The sequence below is a fragment of the Anolis carolinensis genome, chromosome 4 (genome assembly GCF_035594765.1).
Source record: "Anolis carolinensis isolate JA03-04 chromosome 4, rAnoCar3.1.pri, whole genome shotgun sequence".
NCBI classification, from domain to species: domain Eukaryota; kingdom Metazoa; phylum Chordata; class Lepidosauria; order Squamata; family Dactyloidae; genus Anolis; species Anolis carolinensis.
Window position 1 is genome coordinate 80367656 of NC_085844.1, and position 21291 is coordinate 80388946.

At 41.5% G+C, this 21291-nt stretch overlaps 1 protein-coding gene and 1 long non-coding RNA gene across 4 annotated transcripts in view; one reads left to right on the forward strand and one right to left on the reverse strand.

Annotated features, from left to right (window-relative positions):
- The window catches only part of phactr1 (phosphatase and actin regulator 1), a 352956-nt gene extending 332622 nt beyond the window's left edge, over nt 1-20334 (reverse strand). Inside the window, exons 1-3 of one of the 3 annotated variants that reach the window (XM_008108838.2) lie at nt 19905-20334; nt 16713-16849; nt 1110-1256 (exon numbers count right to left, since the gene is read on the reverse strand). In XM_008108838.2, coding sequence (XP_008107045.1) covers nt 1110-1256; nt 16713-16791 — 226 coding nt within the window. In that variant the 5' untranslated portion in view covers nt 16792-16849; nt 19905-20334. Of the gene's footprint in view, nt 1-1109; nt 1257-16712; nt 16850-18819; nt 19572-19904 lie in introns of those variants that run through there. The other 2 variants (XM_008108837.2, XM_008108841.2) reach the window with 2 other exon arrangements.
- LOC134298615 (uncharacterized) lies at nt 1099-15810 on the forward strand. The gene is made up of 3 exons (XR_010005711.1): nt 1099-1225; nt 9615-9688; nt 14452-15810. It is a non-coding gene; the product is annotated as an uncharacterized LOC134298615 (long non-coding RNA).
- Nucleotides 20335-21291: the final 957 nt, after the last annotated feature.

Genomic DNA, 21291 nt, shown 5'->3' on the forward strand with positions numbered 1-21291 from the left:
ACCTTCCCTCCAGAGCGGTACCTATTGATCTACTCACATTTGCATGTTTTCGAACTGCTAGGTTGGCAGGAACTGGGGCTAACAGCGGGCGCTTATTCCGCTCGCGGGATTTGAACCTGGGACCTTTCGGTCTGCAAGTTCAACAGCTCAGCGCTTTAACACTATACATATTGTGAAATTATGGGTTTTTTTCTCAAAGTGACACACCACCCAAGTCATGCTAGGTTTTTTGGCAAATTTTGACACACCAAGTGCAAAAGCTTGCCCTTCACTGGTTTAAATAATAAATGTAAGGCCTTCTCAAGGGCCACCCTGAGAATTTCGGGGGGGGGGGCTGAAGCCTCTCAAGCCTCCCCCCCCCCTTACATGCCAGACTGGAAGCCAGCAGGTGGTGGTTTGGGAAGGGGCATGCAGGGCTTTGAGAGGGGAAATGGATGGGGTGTGAGCAGAGAAAAATGGGGGGGGGGTTGAAATTTTTTAAAGCAAACTAAGAAGTGTAGTTCCATAATGCAAAACTAATTTAGAAATCAGGCTCAATTGATAAACTTCAAAACTGATAAACTTCAGTGGACACTCATGGGGATTTGGTTAATCAGTTAAAATTCATTTTAAGCCTGAAAAATTTCCAGGACCGGGGGTTGGACTCCTAACCCCAATCCCTTGGCTACAGCCCTGGATGTGAGAGATCCTGCAGGCTGGGAGAGAGGCTGGAAAGGCTGAAGAGAAGCCAGGAGGTGGCAACGTTTGGGGAAATGTCAGGCAGGCTGTCTGCACTGGCTGCGGAATCGCCTCTTCCCCATGTGTGTGTCTTCACACCCCGAACTTTGAGGCCACGATGACTTCCAGACAGGGCCCTCCAGCCTGGTGCTGAACGCCCAACCTCCTTGATCCAGCTCCTCTTTTACACAGATGTCGGGCGGTGTGCGGAGAAAGAGGGAGACGCGTCGGGGATTGGCATTCCTGCAGCAGGAGCTGCATCTCTATATGTATGTGTGTGTATATATATACTGTATACACACACACACACGCCCATCAGACACAAAGAGGGGAGGGAGGAGTGCAGCAGCGATGGGAGAAGAGAGAGAGAGAGAGGCGTTTGCCACACTCACCTGCCTCGAGGTTGAAGGAGATCCTGGCCTCGGCGAGGTAAGGGGTGTCACTCTTGGACCGGACTCTCCGGATGGGTCTCCGGTCGATGTCCTCCTCGGAAGATGCCGCCATTAAGGTGGGTACGGTGAGCAGGGTCGCCCGGCGAGCTGGCGAGGGAGGAAGAGGAGCCCCAAGGTGGGAGGAGGAGGAGGAAGAAGAGGAGGAAGGCGAGCAGGCAGAGGAAGGGGGAGGGGGAGAGAAGGAGGGGAAGGGAAAGAGAGAGAGAGAGAGTCAGGAGCAGAGGCAGACAGAGGGAGGGAGGAGGGAGAGTTGAGGAAGGGGGAGAGAGAGAAAAGGAAAACCCGTTAAGGATCTCTGGACTGGAGCTGCTTTGGCAACCCTGCCTTGCCACCCCCAACCTTGCAAGGACAGAGAGTCCCCACCCAGCACCCTGCAGAGCCTCACAAAAGCCTGGTCAGAGTGATTGGGAGTCTTCCCCCCACCCATAATAAAGAATGATTGTGAAATGACTGGACTCTCCGAAGCAGATCAAAGCTCAGCTTGCATTGTAGTGGACGTGTGACTCTCTCATGCACACAAAAGAGAGAGAAGACATGAAAGGTTGCATGATGTCACCTCCCTGAATACCATCCCAGCTGAGGAAGCAGATACAGATGTCATAGAATCACAGAGTTGGAAGAAACCTCATGGGCCATCCTGTCCAACCCTTCCAAGAAGTAGGAAATTGCATTCAAAGCACCCTCGACAGATGGCCATCCAGCCTCTGCTTTTTTTTTCTGTGTCAGGAGCAACTGGAGTTGCTTCTGGAGAGAATTGGCCATCTGCAAGGACATTGCCCAGGGGATGCCCAGATGTTTTTTGATGTTTTACCATCCTTGTGGGAGGCTTCTCTCATGTCCCCGCATGGAGCTGGAGATGATAGAAGGAGCTCATCCGCGTTCTCCCCGGGTGGGATTCGAACCTGGCAGCCTTCAGGTCAGCAACCCAACCTTCAAGTCCCCTAGGCCACTTTTTAAGCCTCTGCTTAAAAGCCTCCAAAGAAGGAGTCTCCACCATACACCAGGGCAGAGAGTTCCACTGCTGAACAGCTCTTACAGTTCTTCCTGATGTTCAGGTGGAATCTCCTTTCCTGTAGTTGGAAGCCATTGTTCCGCATCCTAGTCTCCAGCAGAAAACAAGCTTCCTCCTTCCTCCTGATGACTTCCCCTCACATATTTGTACATGACTATCATGTCTCCTCTCAGCCTTCTCTTCTGTAGGCTAAACATGTCCAGCTCTCATAATTGAGAGCTGAATGAGTTCTCTTAGAATTACTGGAGATGCAGTCCTCAAGACACCAAGGATTTCGGGAATAGGGCACAACCTTGAACACAGGCATCATAATAGTAGTAATAATAATAATAATAATAATAATAATAATAATAATAATAATAATCGCCGATACATCACACAGTCCTAGACACTTGGGAAGTGTCTGACGTGTGATCCAATTCAACAGCCAGCAGTGTCTGCTGTGGACTCATCTTGGTGTGTTTCAAATAATAATAATAATAAACAAAAAACCAGTACAAGAAAATTGCACTACAAACTAGAGCTGACAGCTGGCACCACAAAACATTGCATGGAAAGTTCTTTGGCAAAATTGAAGGAAAAGCTGATAAGGAGAAGACCTGGCTCTGGCTCACAAATGGGACCCTGAAGAAGGAGACAGAAGGCCTGATCCTTGCAGCCCAGGAGCAAGCCATCAGAACAAATGCAATTAAGGCCAAGATCGAAAAATCAGCTGATGACCCAAAAGGCAGACTCTGCAAGGAAACCGACGAAACCATTGATCATATCCTCAGCTGCTGTAAGAAAAGCGCACAGACAGACTATAAACAGAGGCACAACTATGTGGCCCAAATGATTCATTGGAACTAATGCCTCAAGTACCACCTCCCAGCAGCAAAGAACTGGTGGGATCACAAACCTGCAAAAGTATTGGAAAATGAGCACGCAAAGATACTGTGGGACTTCCGAATCCAGACTGACAAAGTTCTGGAACACAACACGCCAGACATCACAGTTGTGGAAAAGAAAAAAGTTTGGATCATTGATGTTGCCATCCCAGGTGACAGTCGCATTGATGAAAAACAACAGGAAAAACTCAGCAGCTATCAGGACCTCAAGACTGAACTGCAAAGACTCTGGCAGAAACCAGTGCAGGTGGTCCCGGTGGTGATTGGCACATTGGGTGCCGTCCCAAAAGATCTCAGCCAGCATTTGGAAACAATAGACATTGACAAAATTACGATCTGCCAACTGCAAAAGGCCACTCTACTGGGATCTGCACACATCATCCGAAAATACATCACACAGTCCTAGACACTTGGGAAGTGTTCGACTTGTGATTTTGTGAAACGAAATCCAGCATGTCTATCTTGTTTGCTGTGTCATACAATAAAATAATAATAATAATAATAATAATAATAATAATAATAATAATAATAATATATTTCTTATACTCAGCCTCTATCTCCGCGAAGGGTAAAGGTTTCCCCTTGACCAGTGGTTCTCAACTGTGGGTCCCCAGATGTTTTGGCCTACAACTCCCAGAAATCCCAGTCAGTTTACCAGCTGTTAGGATTCCTGGGACTTGAAGGCCAAAACATCTGGGGACCCACAGTTTGAGAAGCACTGCCCTTGACATTATGTCTAGTCGAGTCCAACTCTGGGAAGTGGTGCTCATCTTCATTTCTAAGCCAAAGACCCAGCGTTGTCCGTGGACACCTCCTAAGTGATGTGACTGGCATGACTGCATGGAGTGCTGTTACCTTCCTGCTGGAGTGGTACCTATTGATCTACTTACATTTGCATGTTTTTGAACTGCTAGGCTGGCAGAAGCTGGGGCTAACAGTGGGAGCTCACCTCACTCCCCGGATTCAAACCACTGACCTTTGGGTCAGCAAGTTCAACAGCTCAGCAGTTTAATCTGCTGCGCCACTGAGGGTTCCTAACATTTAACTTATTATCACATAGATGTTCCTTCTCAAATCTTTTTCACTACACTACATCATTCAGCTGTAACAGCTGCCCTCTGTCACTGCAGAATTGCCTGGTGATAGTTCAGTGTTATGTCTTACACTGATTGTTCACTAGAAGATATTACAGAAACTTATAAGAGAAACTTCGGGGGCCATCCATAATAGTAGTGAAAGTAGTTCCAGAATTGTAGCCTAATTCACTAAACTATGCTTATAAATAATCCTGTTCTAACAAAATTCTGAGTATTAATGCAAAAAAACACATTTCCTGTTAGACTTTACACAGAATCTGGATAGTTTTAGGCACCCTTTGCTATTTGCTTCTGTTTTCATTCAGTGATTTAACATCAAGTAATCTCCGATATGAAAAGTTTGCTTATACTGCTTTGGAGAAGGAAAGGATTATAGTTTACAGTGAACCACATGCTTTGCACAAAAAAAGGGATTCTGGCCATTATCCAAAGGGTAACCTTTCTAAGCTCTGACTCACTGTTTTCCCCAGATTTGGAAATATAGCCATTGCATTCTCATGGTGACAACTGAGAAGTTAGTATGAGAGGAAGTTATGCATAAAACAACAGAAAATTCATTTCCACCTGAAGCCAAATTTTGAGGGGCTCTCAGTGTTATTGGCCCTCATTTGGAAACATGCTAAGTGAACTTGAACTCAACCCATACAGTCTCTTCCATCTTGTTGAATTAAACAGAACAGGAAATGAAGGGAGCACTTAAAGTCAATTTCTTTATGACTGGTACTGAACCAAGGAGACCCAATGTGTTGTAATGGTTTGAGCATTGGACTATGACTCTGGCAAGGTAGTAAAGGTAAAGGTTTTCCCCTGACATTAAGTCCAGTCATGCCGGACTCTGGGGGTTGGTGCTCATCTCCATTTCTAAGCTGAAGAGCTAGTGTTGTCCGTAGACAGCTCCAAGGTCATGTGGCCAGCATGACTGCATGGAGCGCCATTGCCTCCCCACTGGAGCGGTACCTATTTATCTACTCACATTTGCATGTTTTCGAACTGCTAGGTTGGCAGAAGCTGGGGCTAACAGCGGGCACTCGCTCTGCTCCCCGGATTGGGTTTAAAATATACATAGACAGCCAATCTATTTTTGCCCACCTATTCTGATCTTTATGATTGTTATAATTTCTTTTATTCTAATTTCTGCACAAACTGTTCAGAGCATGGTAATGATTATTTCTGTTCTACTGTTAAATGTGTTTTCTTTGAAAACTCTCGTAATCAGGAAGTTTCAGAGCCAAATGTCACATACTGTAAAGAGGTTGAGCCTGAAAAAGTCTGAATGACCTAGCTTTACTGATTTGTACATCCTGAAGAATATAGTGCAAAGAATTTCAATGAAAGTACTAATATCCAATTGGGGAAAGAAATCTGTCTTTGAGAAATATCTACTCTGTCATCTTAGATTCAGATAGAAAGGGGTTTTCTACTCCAGGAAACATGGCATAAATAAATTTTCTGTGATTGTTCAAGTGCTAAATCAAATCTAAACTTGATTATATTTCTTCCCCCTTTTTTACAGGTATGTCCACATTGTGCATATAAATGCCTCAATTTAACAATGCAGATTCTTGCAAGGAAATAAACTTCTGCTGAAATAGATACAGATGAATATCTGAATGCATTGGCATCACTCATATTGTATTTATCCATGGCTCATCCAATGAACTGGAAGAATGTGCTTTGGACTTCAATACTGGGGGGAAAGTGAGGTATAAGTAATCATAAATATTTTAAAAGAAATAATCATAATAATTTTTCATATAGATGGGAATATGCATTCCTCATGAAATTCCGCTAGTTGATATGTGCATCTAGAGATGCACAGAGCTCACACTGGAAGTTGTTCACTTCAGGTTAATTGTAGTTCCCATTGGAGATCTCCTAGTTTCAATACAGTAGAGTCTCACTTATCCAACATAAACGGGCTGGAGAATGTTGGATAAGTGAAAATATTGGATAATAAGGAGGGATTAAGGAAACGCCTATTAAACATCAAATTACGTTATGATTTTACAAATTAAGCACCAAAACATCATGTTTTAGAACAAATCTACAGAAAAAGCAGTTCAATACATGGTAACGTTATGTAGTAATTACTGTATTTATGAATTTAGCACCAAAACATCATAATGTATTGAAAACATTGACTATAAAAACATTGGCTACTAACAAATTAACTACAAATAAAGATAGAATTGCATAACAACACTGTCGGAAGTTAAATCCACAAAAAGTTCAGTTCTTGCTGTCTAGAGAAACAGCTGTGGATCCGGACAGGAGGCAGACTGTGTTGGATAATCCAGAACGTTGGATAAGCGAGACTCTACTGTAGAAAAGACTTGATCCTCAGAAATATTCTTGTTTGGATATTGGAAACATTATTTTGGGTTAGAACTCTAAGAATCTCTGAGCCATTGTAGTCCAAAAGCTAGTTTTTCCAAGCTCTCCCTTTTCCTCCCCTTTGGTGAATGGCTTCTGTTAAACACAGCTTAGATTTAAGCTTTTGGTTTCACGTGGAAGTCTTATCTGTTGCTTCTTGGTGAAAGCAATGTTGAAATAAAATGTAATTGATGTTAAAGCCTGGAGACTCCTAAACAAATTTGGAAGAGTACTGCATTTCAAGATGGATGGCACATGGGGATTTCTTGAATGTATTAAGGCCAATGTTATTGCAGATATCTTTAAAAACATTAAAAAAAAAGAAACCAAACAGTCTTAAGCAAACTGAGGTATCAAACACTTAATGTTTATTAATAATGTGTCAATGACATACAAATTTAAAATTATCTTAAGGAATAGACACACATTCGATTAGAAGAACAGAGCAGCTGTTCTGAGCTTTTGTTCAAAATGCAACATCATTCTCCCATCTCCTTCCATACTGCCCAGAGAGCACTACTGATAGACTAAAGGACTATAGCCAAGGGCTTAGTTATTATCTCCTAATTGATTTGTTTGATTCCTTGCCTCTTCTATCTCCTAGTCTTGTACACCTCTCCACTGCCTATTATCTCACAATTTCCTCTTTCTCCTTCCTTTCATTGCTCTTGATAGAGAACTCGAGCTATAAAATCAATTAGGAATCACCTCATTCCCTAAAAGGTGACTCACCTTGGCGACCAGCCGCACAAATTTTGATACATTATTCCCAAAAAGAATTCACTATATTTGAGTGATTTATGACCTCTTTTTCAACTATTCTTAGTTTGGTTTTGAGAAATTCTGATTTCATCCATCTCCCTGACCCCTGGTAGGCAATCACAATTTTTCATGGCTGCATTTATTGATGTCAGTTGAAATCCAACAAAATATTTACTTATGGAAAGCCATTTCTTAGTTCCTCAATCTCCTCTTGCTGGGTACTCCAGCTTAAGAATATTTTGCTTATTTCATGTTGAATTTCATGTGCCTGTAGACCAGTGGTTCCCATACTTTTTTTGACCAGGGATCATTTGACCAGGGACCACTCTCCAACATTAATACCAAAAGGGTTACGGATCAGGTTTTGGTCAACTTTAGATTTGGTTTGGTAATTTGGGGTGCTGATTCAGAAAATTCCATTGGATAGACCACATCAGCTCTAGTTTCTGATACAGAACATATGCCATTCATTGGCCGCCATCTGCTTACCCACAGAAAACCATATTTAATAATCTAGAGCCCATGTGGTCTATCCAGTGTAATTTTATGAATCAGCATCCAAAATAACCCTAGGAACAGACCTAAAAATGAAGACACCAAGAACAATTTTTTTTTGGTTGGGTTGTGTTATTATCCATAGTAGTAATGGTGAGGCTGAGAACCATATTTTAGTTCTTGTGGACCAATGGTGGTCCATGGACCACAGGTTGGGAACCACTGTTGTAGACTAACCAAATGACCTAAGAAGTTTAACTTTAAAACAATTGAGAAGAATATGTGTTTGACATATAGGTGAAAGGCACTTCAATTACCTATTAATATCCAAAAACATGTGTTTGTTTGTGTTTAAAAATCCTATGAAGTTTTCAGCGGGTTGGGAGGGGGGGTTATTGAGGTGCACTTTCTAAAAGCTAGTCTTTGGAGATATCTATTGAACTAATTCTAATTGAGATAATGAGAATTTTAGTCTTTGTCATGTTGTTTTCAGTGCTCTTCCTTCCTTTACATTTGCTAAGGATACGTGGCAATCCAATCCAATGCATGTCTGTTCAGTAAGCTCTACTGAACATATGGGATTTTGATGGACAAATCCTAATGCCTCTTAACCTATGAAGAATACAGTGGTCACTTAAAAATTATCAAAAAGAAGAAAGGCATCACTGAAACTTCAGAGCAGTCCCACACTTCAGGTTGAGTGTAGACAGCAGACTTATTTCCTAAGTGGTCCGCTGTCCATCCCCTTATTCTGACTCATATCATCCCAGTTCTCTGGATGATGTAGGTCCCTTTGCTGATATCAGCCAAGACACCCAGCCAGGGCCAGGAGCTTTCCAAAACCACAGCAACGGGGGCCACAGGACAGGTCAGGGTGACAGTCCAGCTGAGCTGAATTGCTTTCAACTAAACTGGATTGGCCGTCTACAGAGACGTTGCCTATGGGATGTCCAAATATGTTAGCTGGGAGGCTTCTCTCATGTTCTCGTAGGCTAGAGCTGTAGACGGCCAATTCCCTCACACCAGAACCAATTTGCAGTATGTTCTCAAGTCGCTTCTGATATGATAAAAAACAAAAAAACAAAAAACTAAACTGGATCAACTGGATTTTTCCCCATCATGGTTACAGGTTGTGGGTGGAGCATATGAACAATTCTGCAGCCTCTGGGGCCAGCCCAGAGCCTTGCTTCTCTAGACTGACCCCAGATTTTTGATTAGGTATAAATAAGCCTCACAAGCCAAAATGACTGAACTGAGGCTATCATACTTTGTACATACCATGACATGACAAGATTAATTAGCAAAAACAATTACCATGATGTAACATGATTTTTATCGGAGCCCTGGTGGCGAAATGTGTTAAAGCACTGAGCTGCTGAACTTGCAGACCAAAAGGTCCCAGGTTCAAATCCTGGAAGTGGAGTGAGCGCCTGCTGTTAGCTCCAGCTTCTGCCAACCTAGCAGTTTGAAAACATGCCAATGTGAGTAGATCAATAGGTACCGCTCCAGCGGGAAGGTAAGGGCGTTCCATGCAGTCATGCCAGCCACATGACCTTGGAGGTGTCTACAGACAACACCGGCTCTTCGGCTTAGAAATGGAGATGAGCACCAACCCCCAGAGTCAGACATGAATGGACTTAACGTCAGGGGAAAACCTTTACCATTACCTTAACATGATTTTTGTTCCTGGGTTATAAATGTCATTTCCTAATTGGTTCTATCATAAAGGCATGGGAAAAGTTTATTAAACTGATTTTTTTTGTTTTTACGGGACATCTGCCACACATTTTGTTATAGTTTTTCATTGAATATCTCATAGAGTCACAGCCAGGTGAACACAGTTTGTGACTGCCACACAAATGAAGTTTCTGGAGTAAAACAACTACTTTCAAAGTAAGTACTGTACAATTAAACCAGGATCAGAATTTTTTTTCAAATGTTGTTATGTAGTGTAATACTTGTTAAAGTGGATAGCGATAGAAAAAGAGAAAATCACATTGTGGCTGAATTGATTCAAACCACGGGTTTGAAAGATCTGAGCAGGCTTGATAACAATAAGGTCTCTCATTCATTCAGTTGCCATGAGTGAAAGTTGACTTGATGCCAGCAAACAAGAAATGTATTTACATTTAGTAACAGTTGTTCTCATTTTCAAAAAAACGGATTAAAGGATTAAAAAATTCCAGGAGGAGAGAAATATTGCAAAACGAGAAGAGGAACTCTGAAGTGAGGTCTGCAACTCTTGCATCTGAGCAATGCAAATAGTACACCTTTGTGCAGGGATGAGAATGCAAAATTGTACGTTTGATGGAATTTGTGACCCTCATTAAATCATTATTATAACATTTATTTCTCAATATACATTATTCACCTAATCTTCAAATCATCACCATAGGTATTAATAGCTGTTAAAGGATGTACATTTTTAGAATGCTTTTTATATGGATACTGTTGGTTATCCATGGATTGAGGGTTTTTTGGGGGTGTGTGTGTGAAAATATCCCCCCTCCCAAAAAAACCCTCCAAAAAGGCAAAGTTGATTTTTCCAGTTTATATAAGGGAATCCGGGGAGTGGGGTGAGCTCCTGCTGTTAGCCTCAGCTTCTGCCAACTTAGCAGTTTGATAACATGCAAATGTGAGTAGATCAATAGGTACAGCTCTGGTGGGAAAATAACAGGCTCCATGTAGTCATGCTGACCACATGACCTTGGTGGTGTCTATGGACAACACCAGCTCATTGGCTTAGAAATAAGTACCAACCCCCAGAGGTGGACACGACTAAACTTAATGTCAGGGGGAAATCTTTACCTTTATTATAAGGGATACCATTTTACAATGCTATTGTATACAATGTGACTTTAGCATCCATAAATTTGTGTACCTAATTTAGTTCTGGAACAAAATCCTAGCAAATACCAAAAGTTGTCTGTAGTTCTTTTCTCTTTCCTTTTCTTTCTGAATATTGATTATACCATTGCAAATTCATTTGTCTGTATTAAACATTAATATATAAAATATCTTTAATAAAAGAAACATTTGAACCACCATAGGCCTTAATTAAAAAAAGTATTAAAGCAAGAAGCTGGAAATGTAGTGCGTTTCCTCTCAACCATGCCACCTGCTGGTGCAAAGAGATGGAGATGAAGATGAATGCTGCTTTCTGTCAGCCATGCCCTTCTCCATAGGGCAAGCAGGCCAATCTCTGCACAGAATAGTAAAGTGCTAAAAATCTAACATCAAAAATAGAAACCTTAAAAAAAAACCCTAGGCGTAGGATAGTTCAGCTTTCCAAGACATGCAACCATCAACTTTAAAGTTGCTTTTTATGGAGCAAATAAACAGGAAGATAAAGATTAGAGGGAAGAGAGTTGCAATTTATTAAGAAGCTCAATTTTATTATCAGAGATTAGAAATCGGAGAAAAGAGGCTTTTTAAAATCATGAATTAAATGACCTACCTAGCTCATGCTATCAGTTTTTTTTGTGTTAGGAGTGACTTGAGAAACTTCAAGTTGCTTCTGGGGTGAGAGAATTGGCCGTCTGCAAGGACATTGCCCAGAGGATACCTGAATGTTTGATGTTTTACCATCCTGTGGGAGGCTTCTCATGTACCCGCATGGGAAGCTGGAGCTGACAGACGGGAGCTCACCCCACTCCCTGGATTCGACCCCCGACCTTTTGGTCAACAGTCCTGCGGACACAAAGGTTGAACCCTTTGCACCACTGGGGGCTCCAAATATCAGTTAAGGTTTTATGAATAGCCAGTGTTTAACATTATAATTCTCACTCTCAGCATTTTCTACACTGAATTTCCACTTGACTTCTCTATCTACCATCCTATCCCAACCATTTATTAATTGGATTATCAAGTATTTAAATACAGTGTTCTCTCACTACTTCGCGGTTCACTTTTCGCGGATTCGTTGTTTTGCGGTTTTTCAATAAACTCTAAAAGACTATTATAAATCATAAAAAAATTACAATTTACAGCCTAAGGAAGGGAGGAAGGAGAAGCCAAAGGGAGAGAAAAAAGCAATGGGAGGAGAAGGAGGTGATTTATCAACACACGATCGGTTGATAAAGACTTAAAATAGTGTATAACTATTAAATAATGTATAAATATTAAAATACTTCGCAGATTTTCACTTATTGCGGGTGGTTCTGGAACCTAACCTGCTCGATAAGTGAGGGAACACTGTACTTGATAATCCAGTAAATATTTTATGATGTAGGCTTCGAAAAGGTAAAGGTTTTCCCCTGACATTACCTTCCCAATGGAGCGGTACCTATTGATCTACTCACATTTACATGTTTTTGAACTGCTAGGTTGGCAGAAGCTGAAGCTAACATCAGGAGCTCACCCTGATCCCCAAATTCAAACCGCTGACCTTTCGGTCAGAAAGTTCATCAGCTCAGCGGTTTAATCTGCTGTGCCATCAAGGTCTCCGAAATTACACTCTTGCTGTAATTTCAGCAGATGCATCTCCACTGTAGAATTAATGCAGTTTGACATCACTTTTAACTGCCAAGGCTCAATGCTATGGAATTATAGTTATTGTAGTTTGGTGAGGCATCAGCACTCTTTGGGAGAGAAGGGTAAAGACCTTATAAAACTACAAGTCTCCTGATTCTATAGCACTGAACCATGGAAGTTAAAGTGGTGTCAAACTACATTAATTCGACAGTGTAGATACTCTGCTAATATTTGTTTATTCTTTAAACTAGCATCATCATAACAATATAGTTTATGACCATAGACTAAATCCAAACTTTTTATGTTTTTTAGCATGAAAAACAACAAAGGAGAGATTAAGACTCTGTAATTGAGACGAGCTGTAAACTATTCAGGAGCTATTGCTTGGTTCATGTCAAATATCAACGTGGTTATTGGGACATCTTGTATTGTATAGTATAGAGTAACCATAACAAGAACTTATGTTTTAATCATTCAGTGTGTATCAAGACTTTGACTTACTGATAAATGTATTTTAAATCATGCTGGGGATCTACATAAAGAAAACACAGAGATTATATTTTTTTCAGTCTGAAAAAGGATGTCCACATTACAATAGTTTCCTTCAGATCTAGCTTTATTACAAAATAATATATCAACAGACTCATCCAATATTATAAGCACGTAGAAATATATTTGCAAAGTAAACATCAACACTTTCATAGAAGTGCTACCCTTTTTTTCCTTCCCAACATCTGAATGGATGAATAGTAATGAATTAATGTTATTTCTGCCAAGAACCACAGATGGGAGAAGGGTGTACACAATTTTCAATTAATCTATTAAGGGATATTGCAGCTTCCTCTGGAAAGGGAAGCTCAAAGAACAGAGGACAGTTATGTGATCCACTATTTTGTTCTTGCCAGCTTCGCCATTTTGGCCTCTTCCTAAAATGGATGGATGTTCTTTTGGTACATAGTGTGGGCAGTGTAACTATGCGGTGGGATGGGAAAGCTTGAAGAATGCAAAGATAGACTAATGACGCAATCCTGAGCACATTTTCCTAGAAATAAGCTTTGGTCCCAATCCCAATCTTAACGCAACACAGAGTTTGGCTCTTATGGCCAATATAGATACCTAGAAATGGACTCTAAACACTTGTTGAAGGACCCAATAGTGGGTAACATCGTGAATTACAGAGGCAAAGCCTCTTTTCCACTACATCGCCATCTCACAGTATAACCACTCAATTTCCTGCTATTGTCTTGAGAGGACAATGAAACTCAACTGGAAGTTTTTATAGGTAATCTGATCTCCTTTGCAACAGAAAAAAAATTATTAAGGCACAAACGATCAATCTAATGGTACCACTTTATTACATACAGTCCCATTTACTATTTTGTTCAAAACCCAAAGTTATTATATTCCAAATGCTTTTGCCCTGAGTCCAATTATGTTTTTTTAATGGCCAGTGATATATATATGGGCGGACGGGGGGGGGGGGGGGGGGGGAGGCCAGTGCTATGCATTAACAGTGAATGCCAAGATCCATATACCTTTCTGTAGAAGCATCACAGTAAGTGAAAAATCTATGCCAGTCTTTACCTGCATGAGAGGCATACTCCTTGGTATATCAGACTTCAGATAATAATAATAATAATAATAATAATAATAATAATAATAATAATAATAATAATAATAATATGTCACCATACCAGGTGACAGTTGAAGTGATGAAAAACAACAGGAAAAACTCAGCCGCTATCAGGACCTCAAGACTGAACTTCAAAGACTCTGGCAGAAACCAGTGCAGGTGGTCCCGGTGGTGATTGGCACATCGGGTGCCGTGCCAAAAGATCTCAGCCGGCATTTGGAAACAATAGACATTGACAAAATTACGATCTGCCAACTGCAAAAGGCCACCCTACTGGAATCTGCGCGCATCATCCGAAAATACATCACACAGTCCTAAACACTTGGGAAGTGTTCAACTTGTGATTTTGTGATACGAAATCCAGCATATCTATCTTGTTTGCTGTGTCATAATAAAATAATAATAATAATCCAACATGTGATTCAATACAACAGCCAGCAGAGTGTTTGCTGTGGACTCATCTTGTTGTGTTTCAAATAATAATAATAATAATAATAATAATAATAATAATAATAATAATAATAATTTTATTCTTATATCCCGCCACCAGGTGACAGTCGGATTGATGAAAAACAACAGTGAAAACTCAGCCGCTATCAGGACCTTAAGATCAAACTGCAAAGGCTCTGGCATAAACCAGTACAGGTGGTCCCAGTGGTAATTGGCACACTGGGTGCCATGCCAAAAGATCTCAGCTGGCATTTGGAAACAATAAATATTGACAAAATTACAATCTGTCAACTGCAAAAGGCCACCTTACTGGGATCTGTGTGCATCATCCGAAAATACATCACACAGCCTAAATGCTTGGGAAGTGTTTGACTTGTTATTTTGTGATATGAAATCCAGCATATCTATCTTGTTTGCTGTGGCATACTATGTTGTTGTGTCAATAACAACAACAACAACAACAACAACAACAACAACAATAATTTTATTCTTATATGCCGCCACCATCTCCCTAAAGGGACTCAGAGCGGCTCACATGGGGACAAGCCCAATAAACATAGATTAAAAGACAACAGTACATGAATTAAAACAGTCAATAAAATATAAACATAATAGAACACATAAATGCAGCAATTACTTTAAAACCCGGCCGTGAGTACAGTATACGTGAAGGGTAACTAGTGCAAGACTCTCAGTAGGATTCGTGGGACATTCAGGGATGGTCAAGGATAGGAGCTGTTATCAAGAGACTGTACTCTAAAAGGTGAGGAGTGGGTATAAAGTGCCATAAGAATGTATAGACAGCTGCCTAACTGGTGAGATTGTTCACTCAAATGCACACCGGAACATCCAGGTTTTTAAATCCTTCCGGAAGGTGGACAATGAAGGTGCCAATCTGATCTCCCTGGGGAGAGACTTTCAGAGTTGAGGGGCCACCACCAAGAAGGCCCTCTCCTCGTCCCCACCAGCCGCGCTTGGGACGGAGGTGGGAGCGAGAGAAGGGCCTCCCCAGAAGATCTTAAGGCCCGCATGGGGAGGAGGCGATCACGGAGATAAGCAGGTCCTGAACCGTTTAGGGCTTTATAGGTAATAACAGTTCCTACTGTTGCTAGCAAAAAGGTTGATGGCAGTTTCATTCCAGCAACTACAAGCTACCAGACTGAGTAATGTTGAGCAAGCAATAGAATGGACATCTACAAAAACATCATTCTCCATGCAGTCTTAACTTGCTCTGTTCTTCCTCCAAAGCAGTGGTTCCCAACCTTTTTTTTTTTTTTAAGCAGGGACCACTTTGACCAGGGACCACTCTCCAACATTAGTACCAAAAGGGTTACGAATCAGCTTTTGGTCAAATTTAGATTTGATTTGGTGGTCTGGGGTGCTGATTAAGAAAATTGTATTGGATAGACCACATCAGCTCTAGTTTCTGATACAGAGCATATGCCATCTAGTAGTCACCATCTGCTCGCCCACAGAAAACCATATTTCATCATTTAGAGCTGATGTGGTCTATCCAATGCAATGGTCAGCTCTGCAGAAAGGAGCAGAAATAAAAATTAATAAACTAAAATAAATAAAGAGGAAGGAAGTTCGCAGACCGGATTTTTGTTCTCGCGGCCCACCTCTGGACCGTGGCCCACAGGTTGGGAACCACTGCTCCAAAGCCTTCGTTGAAAGCTCAGACCTTCTTAACCTTCTTAAAGACACTCTTCTTTACTTCTACCCCTGACGCCTGACACCTGAACAGAATTCTGAGCTTGATGTAACAAGAAGATTTTCAGTTTTCCTCTGGTGTCACCGTTTTGCCTAAAAGGAGCCCCCAGGGGTGCAATGGGTTAAACCCTTGTGCCAGCAGGACTGCTGACCGAAAGGTTGGCTGTTTGAATCCATAGAGCGGGCTGAGCTCCATCTGTCAGCTCCAGTTTCCCATGCGGCGACATGACAGAAGCCTCCTACAGGATGGTAAAACACTGGGGCATCCCCTGGGCAACATCCTTGCAGACGGCCAATTGTCTCACACCAGAAGTGACTGGCAAATTCTCAAGTTGCTCCTGACATGAAAAAAACCCTGTTTTGTCTAGTTTTTTGGATGCAAAGGGATGTAGGTTCAAACTACATGTCACACTGTAGAGAGCCATGACTTCCCATTGCTTAAACATGTTAAAAGTGAGGATGTGAGACTGAAGCTGCTTTTTGGGAGTACGAAAGCCTATATTAGGCAAACAGCAGTTCTATGAGCAGTTAAAATCAGGGAGAGTTACTTTCTCCCTTATGCCTCTTCCACAAGAGGGCAATGGTGCCCGTACCTTCAGTATCTTAACACGTTAAAACAACCACCTCCACTATCTTGAAATACATTACCTTGTGCTCCTTGGCTGTAAAACAACCGGTAGGCAGAATCAACATCTAACAAGTAGTTCATCTTGAAAGGACTATCCATTTTGGAGGACTTCAGTTGTTGATTCCCCTCGGGTTCTCCAAGAATTGTAGCCTACTTCCTGAAAAAAAAAAGGAGAGGTGGGTAGGTGAAAACCTAAAACTTATTAAGATAATTTCCTGTTTTGGTATTTTAGTTCATGGCTTTAAAGGCACCAGACCCTCTCTCATCCTGGAAACAAAACCGGGTCAGTCTGGTTAGAACTTGCATAGTTTCCAACAGACCTCACAACCTCTGGAGATGGTCAATGAATACTTGCTGTGAGTTTTCTGGGCTGTATGGCCACGTTCGAGAAGCACTCTCTCCTGCTGTTTTGCCCACATCTATGGCAGGCATCCCCAGAGGTTGTGAGGTCTGTTGGAAACTATGCAAGTGGGGTTTATATATCTGTGAAGGTCCAAGGTGGGAGAAAGAACTCTTGTCTGTTTATGGCAAGTGTGAATTATGGCCAGCTTGATTGGCATTAAATAGCCTTGCAACTTGAAAGCCTGGCTGCTTCCTGCCAGGGGGCATCCTTTGTTGGGAGACAAAAAAGACGGGGAATTCCAGACAAGAAACAATCAGGGCCAGCTAACACCTCATAGAATCATATTATCATAGAATCATAGAATTGGAAGAGACCTCGTGGGCCATCCAGTCCACCCCCCTGCCAAGAAGCAACCTCCCAACAAAGGATGCCCACAGGCAGGAAGCAGCCAGGCTTTGAAGCAGCAAAGCTATTTAATGCTAATCAAACTGACAAGAGTTCTTTCTCCCACCCTGGACCTTTCACATATTTATAAACCCCACTTGCCTAGTTTCCAACAGACCTCACAACCTCTGAAGATGCATGCCACAGATGTAGACAAAACGTCAAAAGAGAATGCTTCTGGAACATGGCCGTACAGTCTGGAAAACTCACAGCAGTCCAGTGATTCTGGCCATGAAAGCCTTTGACAACACAATACTTGTAATCTCGGGTTGAATTTCAGAGGAAGAAACTTGTCAAAAACACCTCTGGGAATTTCTTGCTTAGGAAAACTCTGAAATTCATGGGGTTGCCATAAACCAACAGATTACAGTATTTGAAAGCACACACACACACACACACACACACATTTTGTTTATTTGACAGCAAGCATTCTTGTCATCACCTGTTGCTTCCTATCACTGATAGACTTGTGAGTTGTGTGCTTATAATACTAGAAATCTAAACAACTAGTGATCTCTAGGCATTACTGCAATACAAATGATCATAAATGACAGTTTTATGTAATGTTCTTTTCTCCTCAATCTAACCATATTAGATTTATTTTGTGACAGAGATGAACTAATCTAGATCATTTTCTATACTGCCTTCCCAAAGTATTGCTGAAGGTTAGGATTAAAACAACTTCATACTGCCAGCTTTTAAAACATGGTAGAAAATGATTATCATTGCCAAACTGTCAAATATTTTCATGTAAACTTCAATTGTCAGGATACCCCTGAACCACAGTGCAAAAGAGCTGTAGTGAAGAATCTGGCATGCAAGGTGGCTTGCAAGGTATTCGGATGTTACATTGGTTATCACTGATCCCCGATCATTCTCAGCTTCCTCTGATTCCCAAGTTTCCCTTGAAAACAGTTTTATTTTATGTTTATTATACACCATGCAATAAACATTACAAATAAACCTAGATTTTACAACAAGCTTAGAACCACAGAGTTGAATGGGACTCCATCGGACACCGAGCCAACCTCTGTTATACACAAGTAAAGCACTCATTAAAATCACCACACAGTTATTTAAAAACTTCAATTACACTTGATTTTAAACGAACAATTTTCCATAATTTTTTTGGGGGGGAGAAAAACATGCATTTATTAAACATTTAACAAAGAACTGTCCCCTATTAGATGACATTACAGTCCCCCAAAACACAAACATCCAATTTCTGTTAGTGAGACGGCTTTAGCATGTGAAGCTAAAGCTGTGAACATCCAGAAAAGTTCTGCAATTCTTCTGGATGATTTTTCTGCGGCAGCTACAGAACGTCGGATAATACTTACTGCAAAAGTATTTATCAAGAGATATGTCCCGGTGGTGAAAGGTCGTGTTGTTTCCAGTCAGAGTTCTTTTGATCTGGCTAGATGTCCCCCAGTGTAAGCAAATAATTGGGATTGTTTGATTGGAACTCTGATGAATAATGTATAACATCGACTGGACTTCTTTTATCTGATACCAGAACGGCCAAGGAGATGTTACCAAGCAACCGAAGGTGACACTTCCCTCTTCTTTACACCCACTCACCCTCTTTTCCACATACGTAGACCACCAGCTCTCTATTGCACACAGCCTTTTCCAAGGAGATGCTTTTAAAAAGGCATATTCTGTTTATTTGTTCTATAAATGCGCTTTTACTCCTTGCTACATTTCTGGACTGTTCTTACTTCCGTCCAAGCAAAGAAGTCTTTAAAAAATAATAATAATGCTGCAATGATTAACTCATATTACTTTCTCTTGCCTAATTGTTTACTTTCACCTGCCCACACTCCCTTTCCACAACTCTTTAGCACAAAAGCAGTGGAGCTAAAAAGTTATATTTCAGTTGAATGCGAAGTAATGAATAGCAAAATGAAATGCTTCAGTGACCAGCTCTGTCCGATCAAGTGCTACCTGAGTTGGCTCAGCTCCTTTCTCTGTGTTTATCTCTCACTCTGCAATAATATAATGGAGAAAGGTATGTGCTAAATGTTTTTGCAATGCTGACTGAGCACAGAGGTTAAGACTTTACAAAATATTCATCTAGACTATGGAAGTAGAAGGGAAATAAGATCTGCCTCAGTATATTAACAAGCTCTGCCAGTTAAATGCTACCTCACAACCACAAGCCAGTTAAACCCTACCTCACAACCTCTGAGGATGCCTGCCATAGATGTGGGCGAAACGTCAGGAGAGAATGCTTCTGGAACATGGCTACACAGCCCGAAAGACATACAACAACCCTGTGATCCTGGCCATGAAAGCCTTCGACAACACTACCTCATTAAGCTTTTCTAATAGATGCATTCCGATAAGGTTTAGCAGCGATCTATGCATATTAAAATACAGACACAGAGAAAGACACATCTGCGTGCAGAGGAAAGGTACTTACCAAAATCACAGCCCTTTTTGCATCGTACTGTATACCGTGAAGTAAAGCTAAGCAGTGTTTAGAAATGCTGCTAAATCCTAGCAAATCAGTCCTAATCTTCACTGTGATCTTAAAGAAATTGTTGAGGAGGGAAAAAAGGTAATCAGCTCACTGTTTATGATGATGGATTTGGATCCCCTTACCGCCAATGTGAGAGGAGCCCCCTTTTCCAGAATACATTGGACGGCTAATTTAAGAAAAAGCGCAAAAGGGAGGGAGCGAAGCTTTATTTTACTGGCTTATCTGTTCCCCTCCCGCTACCCCTTCAGTTTAATTTGCATTAAAAATTATTCCTTTCTCTCTTCTTCTGCTCTGTAAAAGGTGTAGAATATTTTCTAATCACGACAAAATGTGCTGGGTGGCTTGAAACAGCAACCCCACTTTTCTTCTGAGCCAAAAAACAGAGTGAGTAATTATAATTAGTAGTTATTTTCTAGAACATAATACAGTCTCTCTCTCTCTCTCTCTCTCTCTCTCTCTCTCTCTCTCTCTCTCTCTCTCTCTCTCTCTCTCTCTCTCTCTCTCTCTCAAAATCACTTACAGTTTCTTTCTTTTCTCTCCCCTCCCTTTGGAGGTGCATGGCAACACAATTGCTCAGGAAAAATGACAACTCTTGACAGTGGCAGTGGTAGTGATCCAAGTAATTGAGATTGTCTCTTATTTTAAGAAAGGAACATTTTTTTTCGTGTCAAGAGCGACTTGAGAAACTGCAAGTCACTTCTGGTGTGAGAGAATAGGCCGTCTGAAAGGACATTGTGTTGTCGAAGGCTTTCATGGCCGGGATCACAGGGTTGTTGTATGTCTTTCGGGCTGTGTGGCCATGTTCCAGAAGTATTCTCTCCTGACGTTTTGCCCACATCTATGGCAGGCATCCCAGTGACAAAGGACTCTTGCCACACCCTGGACTCTACACAGATATATATTCTTTCCTTTCCTTATTTAGTTTATCCATACCTCACACCTCCGAGGATGCCTGCCATAGATGTGGGCGAAACGTCAGGAGAGAATACTTCTGGAACATGGCCACACAGCCCGAAAGACATACAACAACCCTGAAAGGACATTGATGGGGACAAACCAAGGGATTTGTATTTACATGACAATAGCATTAGGAAAAGGTTGATTGACTTCCAATGTGGCGTGCATGGAGGCTGGATGGATGCTTTGAGGGCTCTCTAAGCACCAGTGCCTTCCAGGAACCTAGAGGGGTTTGTAACTCTCTCCCTTCGGATGGCTCAATGTCCAAAGAAAAGCAAAACTCATAGGTTACTAAACTGATGGTCAAGTAATTCGTCCCCCGCTCAAGGGAGGATGACTCCAAGACTCATACGAGGTGCCGCAGGGTAGA